We start from the raw sequence: 10,113 nt of genomic DNA, 5'->3' as shown, positions 1-10,113 counted from the left end.
CCTCCCTTCCTCTCTCCCTCCTTCCCCTTCTCTCTCTCTTTGTTTCTTTCTTTGTTTCTTTCTTTGTTTCTTTCTTTGTTTCTTTCTTTGTTTCTTTCTTTGTTTCTTTCTTTGTTTCTTTCTTTGTTTCTTTCTTTCTTTGTTTCTTTCTTTGTTTCTTTCTTTCTTTCTTTCTTTCTTTCTTTCTTTCTTTCTATTTATTCTGAGATAGGGGTTAGGCAGCCCAGCAAGTCCTGAGCCCACTATGTAGCTAAGGGTGACTTTGAGTTTCCAATCCTTCTGCCTCTACCTCCTGAAGGCTGAGATTACATAATATGCCATAATGCCCAGGTTGGATTATCTCTTAATAGAGGAGAAAATAATAATGCAGCTGTTCTCTATCAGAAAGCTAGATAGTAATCGTGTGATCTAGAGACGCTGTGGTTAGAACGCCGTGTCTCTATCCAGGGCCAGAGAAATGGAAATGATTCTGATTTCATTCTTAGGACCAGTAAGCAAAGCCCGCCCTGCAGCTCCGTTCCCGAGACTGCTATTTATCAGGTTAGGTACCACCATCAGTGCCCTCCAGCCTGGTAATGTCTAGTTAAGTGACCTGACCATCATGTGGCTGGTCTCCTCACTGTGCTGTGACATGGAATCTTCAGTCCTTATTTTCTTTCTTTATTTTCTCTTGTCCTTCTTCCCACTCTTGTGTCAATATCCACTAGTCTCTTCCCTTGCCAGGACCACATCCATGCCTGACATTATCATTTTTTTTTCTGCCAGCAATACTTGGTGAGATGTCTGGTACAAAACACACTGCTGGTGGGTTGTGAACGAGGGAATGTTGAATTAACCCATTGCCCAGAGTTCAAAAGTGAGCATTTTTAGAACTCTACCTCTGTTCCTTACCTGAGTATGCATGTCTCATGGAGGACCAAGGAGAAGCCCTGGTCATTTTTTTTTTTTTCTGAGTCTCCACATCCTTGCCTGGGCCCCGGGTGTCTTTAAGAGTTCTATTTCTTCTGTGACAAGCTCTACAATGTGGGCCTTCCCTGAGGCTCCAAAGACACACTGTATCCTGGAGGGCCTGCTGCCTGCTCTGTCTTCCCTTAAACTGAAGCCAAGCTTGCTTTAATGCCCAAGCAGCAGAAGTTTACACTACCATCAACCGCTGTTCTGTGCACCTCAAAGCTTGAAAAAAAAAAAAAAGTATTGTTTGAAGCTGGGTAAGTGGTTTGGAGCTCTGGTCTGGGCCCAGTTTTCATGATGCAGCTTTTTTTGGAGGCTCTTGAATTTTCTAGGTGTCGGACTAGTCATTACTTAATGCTCAGAACTGTTCAGATTTGGTAATGTGATTCTTTCAACCAGCAATGACAGTCGATGGATGCGTCAATCCAAAGGGATGGCGTGGTGCCGACAGTTACAGGTTTTCAGCCAACATCAGACATAACACGGGAAAACCCTCCTTTGGCTTTATTTGGAATCTATTTATCCATTTAGTGATGAAGCAAGTTTCAGTGAAAGTGCGGGCCTTGCAGTGTGATGAATGTGTTCAAAGTGAGTCAGGGATATTCAGCCCCTATGGCCTAGGGTAGCTTCTGAAAGACATTGGGCCCACCCCTTCCTCTGCCAGCCCTCAGCCTGCTAGGCTGGCGAAGCTGATTTCCAAAGTCTTTCTCTTAGATGGGCTTGTTTATTTCTCCAAGTGGTTGAATCATTCTAGCAGCAAGAAACGTGCCTACAATTATAGTCCAAGCAGATGTGCCTTGGCTGGAGAGTGACAGAATCCTGTCACAGTGTAGTGGCTTACATAGGTGGGGACCTGATGGAATCCGGATATCAGCTGGAGCAGGAAGCAGGGAAGCAGCAATGCCTGCTGTTGTCCCTTTAACTGGGAGAGCAGAGCTGGGGCAATCCTCACAGCTGCTCTTCTTTTAGGTCACATTGCCCTGGACTACTGGGTCATGTGATCATCTTGGCTGCAGCAACAGTTGCAATATTCTGGAATGAGATTATCATAATTGGCTTAGACAACCTTGTTTCATTCCTTTCTCAGAGCCTGGCAAAAGATCACCCTGAACAAAATCAGAGGGAAAGAAAAGATATTAAGGCAGCGGCTCTCTCAGGGAGAGAGACTAGGGGAATCCTAGAAGCCACGAGCCAAAGAGCTAGACGCCGATTTGAATCTTTTGGGGAACAATTATTAAACAGGAGTTGAGTAAGTATACCGGACTATACACTCTCGAGAACGAGCTGTACTGTCTTGTTAAAGCCATCTTTACAGCAGAGTGCCTGGCATAAAGTAGCAGCTTTATAAATATTTACTGAATAATTGAATACCCAAAAGGAGCCTGGAGAAAAGATGAGGAGAATAAAAAAATCATGGACCTCTTCCTCATTCAAATGATTTCTTCTAATAAAGCTTTCTAGAATAATTGTTATATTTGAAATCAAGCAATGCCATGGCTACTATATGATTGGATTTTGAATTCAGTTAGTACTATTCTTTTGTGGGGAAGTGTACATTTGTGGATCTGTAGCAACTGGAACAAATGTCCTCAGGTTCGTTTAGATCACTGAACGAAGCCTTTTAAAGAGGGACTATTAAACAGGCAGTGTAAATACTGGGAAAATGTGGATCTTAGTGTGAGAAAGGCTTGAGTTTCAATCGTTTCTCCTCCACCTTCTGTCTCTGTTGGTTACACTTCCTTCTCTGGTCACACAGTAGTTATATATGCTATAAACTGCAGAGTATATTGTCTTTATTTTTGTTGTAAGCAGTCTGCTATCTTTTAAATGTAATTTTAAAAAATTACCTTAAGATCCTGTAACTCCTCTGTGTAGGTTCAGATTTGAATATATAGCATTTTGTTGTTTGTTTGGAAGTCAGTGACATTTCTTACAGCCTGGGTCTTCCAGACATGGATTCTTTCAGTGTTTATCTTTCTCCTTGCTCCAGGGACAACAATCACATGCACCCACCCAAGTCCCCTGATGCCATCCCTCTTCATTATTTACTTCTGGTTCCCCAGCGCTGTGTTCCACCTAGCTCTGACACAATGTTTCAAAGTAATTTATTTTACTTTTTGGTAACATTTAACCTGCTGTGAATTCATCACAGGTGTGTATGTATGTGTTTATATGCTTACAAAAAATCTCAATGCTTTTATAAGGTCTATGACTTTGATTTGGATTTCTAAGATGGGGTCTCTTGTGGCCCAGCTGGCATTAAAGTCACCGTATGGTGGAGGGTGACTTTGAACTTCTGACCCTCTGCCTGTGCCTCCTCTGTGCTGGCATTCATGGTCTGTCCTGTATCACCACACCTCCTTTTATGTGGTGGTAGAGATGGGATGCACGACTTCATGCATGTTACCTTGGCAAGCCACATACCAGCTGAGCCACATCTTTTCCCGGACTAGATCTGGCTGAATCTTTTTCCATGTCTCTCTTCTACTTGCTGTTAACTCTGCTAGCTCTAGCATTCTTGATTCATGGGTTTCTCCATTTCTGTTCTGCATTACTCTTTCCTGTTTTCTTTTTTCTTTTCTTTTTGCATGCCTACCTAAAATTTCAATTTGACAACACTGAGAATCTCACTTTGTGAGGTACAGGATATTTTAAATTTTGTTCCCTGTAAGCATCCTCATGCTTTATTCTTGGGTACTTTGGTGGTCTTTTGTTTGTATGCGTGTTTTTGCAATTGTCCAAGGGGTAGGGGTGGGACTGGGTTTTTAGGGTTTGTTAAATATGACTATAATATGACTTTATTGTAGGGCTGTTTTTGCTCTGCTACTGAGGTGAGATTATTTATGTCATAAATAATGAGGTTTCTAGACTCTTTGAAGATCAGGCATTTTAAGCATCCTTTATGACCACGGAGAATCTTTTAACTATGACTTGTAGAACAAGAGTAGTCCCCATCTTGTGCTAGCCACAGTGAGTGTTCTTTCTTCACTTCATGTTTCTGTGTTCTTCTTCCCTGAACCTGTGCCTGCAGGTCTCCATGGCTTCTTTTGCCACGTAGCTTTCTCCTCTCTAGTACTCTGCTGTTGCTCCTGCTTTGACACCCATAGTCTCTCAATTCTATCTCCTCATTTCAGTCTACCTAAACCTGGCTGAGTTCCTTCTTTCTGTACTGAAGCCTGATAACTCTCTTAGGTGATAAGCCAAAGCAAGTACAAGGTTCAGCTCATTGTGTGCCTCCCCTTGGACTGTCTATCTAAGGTACAGAATGTCTGATTCTTGAATGTCACTGTTTTATACTGCCTGTTTGGTTTTTCTTGTATTAAATAAGACAGCAAATTCTCCCCTGTTGCTCCATCTTGACTGGCTAGACTGGTTACTATAAATCACTCTGCTGATAAAATAAATTGCTTAGGGTGCCACCTGTTTCCAAAACAATTTTCATTATGTAACCAGAACTTAGCACGGCAAACCCACATTCACATGCACAGCCACTCTTGTGCAAGAAGAGTCACTATGGCTTTTATGTAAGACACACTTTCCATATGGCTTACATTTTAGAATTTCTTTGTCAGTCTTTCTAATTCATTTCTCTCCTCTTCTTTATTAATCTAAAGTTTTTCTTCATGTTTTCCTTCCATGCCTGTTGTGTTGTTAGCGCCCCTGTATCCTGTGCACAAAATTTCACAATGTTTTGGGATAAGAAATTACTCTTTGTAGCCAATATATACTCCTTGAGAGCCTTAGTGAAGTATGTTTGGTTTTTTTGCTAAGGTACATGTGAGGCTAAATCAAGGCAGGGTCCTTGATATATGGCCACTTCTACTCTCTGGGGTTGTTTCCCAGAAGAGAATATTTGCTTTGTAGGATGGGTTTATAAAGAGAAGTGGAAAGTTCAAGCTAAGGAAATCTAGTTTTTCTTGTTGTGCCTCAGCTCCCAGTATTTACTGGGTGCTTATTATAACATATTAATTAGGACCCTGATGTAAGGCACTGTCGCCGCCATGGGTTTGCAGTCTGACACCGGATGAAGACCTGAGACATGGTGCTCTAGTTAATCTTTGAGATGTCACAGGAGGCTGTGACAATGGAGGAATGGGGTGGAAGGGAAGGCTTGGAGAAGCAGTTCAGGGACTACAGAGTGCTGGGATGAGAGGCAGAAGCACAACAGGAGAGAAACAGCATCTCAGGGCCACAGCAGGGACAACTGCTGGGGACAGAGGGAGAGGAGAGGCCTCTCTGTTTATGTCTGTGCTGGGCCCAGGAATTTGGGTTCTAGGGAGCTATGGGCATGTTTTTATTGGGTTATCTTTCAAGCCTTCCTTTGTCTATTCTACATTTTTTCGCCGTTGCGGGCTCGGTCACTCAGACATTTCACAACGTTGCACTCTGCAGTCCTTGTCTCTTCATTCTTCACAAATTGAGCTTGGTCTCACATACAAAAGGGCAAGATCACGCACAAGTACCTAAACCCACGCAGCCCGAATGCATTCCTCCACAGGACAGGGCCTGGTGCTAGCCTAGGTTAGCTGAGGTCACGCAAGGGAGATGGCAGACAGACACCCACCGGCCGATGCATGAAGCATGCAGCTTGGACAGTGTAGCCATCAGGCTCACTCCCCATGCTTTGCATCCCCACCGTCCTCTTCCTCCAAGCGCCTTAACGCTAAGCCCGGCGGCCGGCAGCCCCGACGTCACTGCCGCGCGCCGCCTGCGTCATCGCGGCGCGCCGCTGCAGCAGGCGCAGAGGCGAAGCGCTGGCAGCTGTGTGCGCCCAGGCGCGAGCTGCCGGGCGGGTGGAGCAGAGCGCGGAGCGCGGAGCGTGGTGCGGGCTGCGGCTGCAGGACGCCGCTGGGCCGGAGCGCGGGGTCAGGTGCGTGGGTGGGCGCCGCTCTCCCTGGGCCCGCCCGAGGCTTTGCAAGAGGGGCGGACACCCGGGTCCCCTCTGGAGTGGGCCGGGCTCCGGGATGGGTGGGCACGGTATCGCTCCAGGGATCGGGCTGCAGTGACAGCACCAGCAGGGCTGACAGCCCAGCACCCTCCGTCCCGGGTGGCCGGGAGGGAAACCGAGGCAGCAGGGGGCTCCGCGAGCAGCTGGCTCCAGGGACCGCCCGCTGACAGCAGTCCCGCGTACCCCACAGTGTCCCGGGCTTGCTATGGAGACCCCTGCCCTCCCTGCAGCTGGAGACAGCCGAGTCAGGTGGCATGGTGCCCATTTTTCAGATGGGAGAAGCAAGGCGTAGTGGTTAACCAACTTGTCCAAATTCACATGCGTGGTGTGCAGCCGGGGGCCTTGAACTCCAGAGGGGCCCCCTTGCCCCTGCCTGTGGCCCACTGTCAGATTTTGTTTTCTTCCCTGCTCAGCACTGCTGTCTAGAGCCTCTGGGATTCTTTTATTCTCCTCCCCTCTCCTGTAAAAAAAATCTGGCTTGACCTCAAGTAAACCCTGTGGGGCTGGAGGAGCAAGGCTTGGACTTCTGTTGGCACAAGCCTCCCTTTCCTCCTCCGATCGCCTCATTTCTTTTCTCAGGCTGCAATGTGCTCCCCCATCCCCGGCCCCCCTCCGTTGTGTGGCCATTCAGAGCCGGAAGTTGGTAGGGGGAGGGGGGCGTCGAATCTTTATAATAAAGAACTTTCCCACCAGATGCGATGCTTTACTGGTCTCTGGTGTCAGCTGATTGCTTAAGCTGAATGGCTAAGGGCAGATGTTGTTTTGCGGCTAAACAGTTATCGGAGCAAATCCACGTGGGGATTGTAAAGAGTCCTGGTGTTCCTCTTAGAGAATAGTGTTCTCACTGAAGGTGGATTTTGATTTTAAGAGAAGAATCTAATGCTGGGGGGTGGGGGGGGGTGGGGGGGAAGCCAGCAGCTAAAATAATTAAATAACGATGATATAAGGTTTTTAAAAATTAAAAAAAGCTGCATTCATACATATAAAATGTCTTACTAAGTAAGCTTATGCTGGGGCTGGAGATGTGGCGCAGTGGTTAACAGTCTGGCTGATCTTTCAGAGGATTAGAGTTTGGTTCCCAGCACCTACATCAGGTAGCTCACGACCTAGCTCCAGGGATCTGATGTGCTGTTTTGGCCTCCTCCAGCACTCATATGTATATGCCTATACATGCACACATATTCATAAATAAATAATAAAGTTTTGTCTCTATCCTCCCAGGGATACTCAGTTATTAACAAAAGTGAAATAATTATTCGTTGCAAGCCAGCATTATTATAAGTGCCTTATTTATTAAGTTGTCTTCGTTTTTTACAAGTGACTGCTCATGGCAGTTTGGCCCAGGAATCTGAAGGCTACAGCTGCCTTATCCTTGTATGTTTGGAAAATACTGGTCTGTGAATGTTGACCTTTGAGGTCAGGGCAGCTTAGCAGACATGTAAACAGATCGGGCCAGATGAGCACTCTACCACCAAGCTATAGCTTTTTGCTGCTGCTCAGTACACTAGCAATCTGTCAGTTCATGTGTTATCTTGTTACTAAGCAGAACTGTGAGGAGATGAGCAGTTTGAGGCCCGGTGTTACTCTCTGGATACTTCCTTGAGTAGTGCTTATTTCTTACAGCACATGGTTTGGGACGTCCACGTTCTGACATGGAGGAGTCTTCAGTGACAGTTGGCACAATAGACGTTTCTTATCTGCCCAGTTCATCGGAATACAGCCTTGGCCGATGTAAACACACCAATGAGGACTGGGTAAGTTGAAGAGAAGCCTTCAGCACAGCCCCCTTAAAATGTTTGCAGTGGTAATCAAGCAGAGATTAATCATCAAAGAAACTGCTTCCGACTCTTAGAAATGCTGTTTTTACAATCTAAGATTTAAAATTTTTAGTAGTATTAACTGGGAAGAAAAAAAATGGGTGGAGAATTTCAGAGCAGTAATTGTATTAAAAAATAAATTTCTTGTATGGAGGCAAAATTGTAACCATTGTTTTGTGTAGTGTGCTTAAACATTTTTTCCTTTTAGTATTTACCACACAACTTATATTTAGTAAGCCTGAGTTTTATAATGGAAATTAAAACATAAAATCCAGGAAACTTGTTTATTAAACTAATTGAAAAGCATGCATTTTTCTTGTGGTGTTACTAATTCAGCATTACATGGAGTGTTTAAAATACCTCAACAAAATTTGATATTAATTGGTTGTTTTTAAGAACATTGTATCCGTGGGATCTGACAAACAATGAAGGGAAAGTTAAATAATAATCTTAAAGGGAACGGAAGGACCGGGCTTGACTCTGGCCAGGTGATTCAAATTCTAGGCTTTAAATGCTCCTGGTAACAGAATGTCACTAAACATACTTTGTTTTTCTTCTAAACTGTTGTAAGAACGCCTGCTCACTGTGTCAGGCCTGCGTGGTTTTCCCGTGGGAATATGGGAGTAGTTTGTGCTTTGGAAGGGCATAAGGTTGACTGAGCACAGGGGTTTGGGAGTCTGACTTCTTCATCCCACTGTCAGAAGTCCCTCTGGCCCCGGGCTTACTCTTCTATCTCTGCTTCTATGAGGTTCACAATTTCAGCTTGTTCTTGTAAGAAAGACAGTAGTTGGCCTTTGTGGGTCGGGTTATTGTTAACATAACTAGCTCTTAGCTTCTTTGGTTTTTATTCCTTTTTGTGGCTAAATAATAATCCACTGGGTGATATGGATGCCTACTTTTTCTATCCATTCCTATTGTGGTGAACATTACAACCCTGTGGATTTAACCTGTGAATGCTGTATCGAGTACACAGCAGCTGTTACAAACTACTGTTTTCAGAAAATCAACTTTTTCTTCTGTACCAAAGTTTCTTTCCAAGTGGTGATGGTAGAATAAGATACCTTACATGAAAAACACTCATGGCACGTGTAGTTACACTGCTGACAATGAGAGCAGCATCATTTTCTCTTCTATTTGAAATAGACCAGGAGGATCAAAACAATGTTTGCCATTTAGACACAATTTCTGCCTTATGTTTACTAGGTTGACTGTGGGTTCAAACCTACCTTCTTCAGATCTGCAACACTGAAATGGAAGGAGAGCCTGATGAGCCGGAAGAGGCCCTTCGTGGGAAGGTGCTGCTATTCCTGCACGCCGCAGAGCTGGGTAAGGACCACCATGCTTTGCTGCTGCAGAGGGTTTTCAGTTTTGTGGGTTTTGTCTTTGGTCTTAATAGACTTGACTCCTTTAGAACCGAGACCCCTGTTTATAAGCCAAACATTTCGGGTAAAGAAATGGACTTAATTTCTATTGCTGTTCATTTATTAAATATTATTGGTCCACAGTTAGGGGAGAGTCAGTTTTTCTTTGAGTTCATAGTGTTGATGGAGTGCTCAGTACCTGCTGGGCTCTGACTTTTGGCCCCCAAGAGTACCCTTGGTTTTGTTCTTTTGTTGAGAAATAAGCATGTCACACCACCTTCTGCGTTCTTTGAGAAGAGCCGACTGGGTGAAAGGTGAGCTGCTGATGGCATTTGGTGGTGGGGTGCGTTAGCAGACAGGATTTCCTTCCCGACTGCTCTAAGTGAGAGTTATGTTTTAAAGGGATGTGTTAGATGTTGAGCTCTTCCTGAGATGGATCAAATACTTAGGACCCAGAAACCGCCTTTTACAGAGGTTGTTTATGACTTGTGTGAATGGCTAACTGTGCTGGTAAATTCTCCCCTGGAGCTGACTTGGCAGGAGGTTCGGTTCTGAACTTCGCATAAAGGTATTTGTTAACATTAGCAAGCTTTAGCAGAGCCTGAACAGTTCTTACCCATTGTCCAGGTCTGCTAAAGAATGGCTTGTTAGAGATGCTGCCTTTAAACTCTAAGGGCCTTAATGCAAGAATTCGTTACAACTGAAGGGGCTTGAGAATTGCCAGTCCAGGGGTGAGGCCATTTCAGATTTAGAGGGTAGGAGAAACAAAGATTTAAATAGAAGGGCATGTGGCTTTTCCTTTTAGACTGGCCTCTCACCTAATTCTAATTTTGAATGCAAGACAATACCTAAACTGTGGTTCTGCACCAAACAGTATTGCAAGTGAAGTGCTACAGTGTATTGTAAACTAGAGCTGCACAGGGAATTACTGTGGAGTGGTAGCTATGGCCTGGGGTTGGGTGGCTATAGTGTAACAGGCTGTTGTGGAGTGGTGGCTATGGCCTGGGGTTGGGTGGCTATAGTGTAACAGGCCTGG

General features: G+C 44.8%; 1 protein-coding gene across 4 annotated transcripts in view; it reads left to right on the top strand.

Annotated features, from left to right (window-relative positions):
• Gpam (glycerol-3-phosphate acyltransferase, mitochondrial) overlaps nucleotides 1-10,113 on the top strand; it is a 95,597-nt gene that overhangs the window by 57,151 nt on the left and 28,333 nt on the right. For 2 of the 4 annotated variants that reach the window (XM_029472900.1, XM_021151279.2), the window contains exons 2-3: nucleotides 7,523-7,653; nucleotides 8,920-9,042. In XM_029472900.1, the coding sequence (XP_029328760.1) occupies nucleotides 7,552-7,653; nucleotides 8,920-9,042 (225 nt within the window). In that variant the 5' untranslated portion in view covers nucleotides 7,523-7,551. Of the gene's footprint in view, nucleotides 1-2,038; nucleotides 2,201-4,680; nucleotides 5,822-7,522; nucleotides 7,654-8,919; nucleotides 9,043-10,113 lie in introns of those variants that run through there. The other 2 variants (XM_021151280.2, XM_021151278.2) reach the window with 2 other exon arrangements.

The sequence above is a fragment of the Mus caroli genome, chromosome 19, assembly GCF_900094665.2.
Source record: "Mus caroli chromosome 19, CAROLI_EIJ_v1.1, whole genome shotgun sequence".
In the NCBI taxonomy this organism is placed as follows: domain Eukaryota; kingdom Metazoa; phylum Chordata; class Mammalia; order Rodentia; family Muridae; genus Mus; species Mus caroli.
This window is presented reverse-complemented; position numbering and strand designations above follow the sequence as displayed.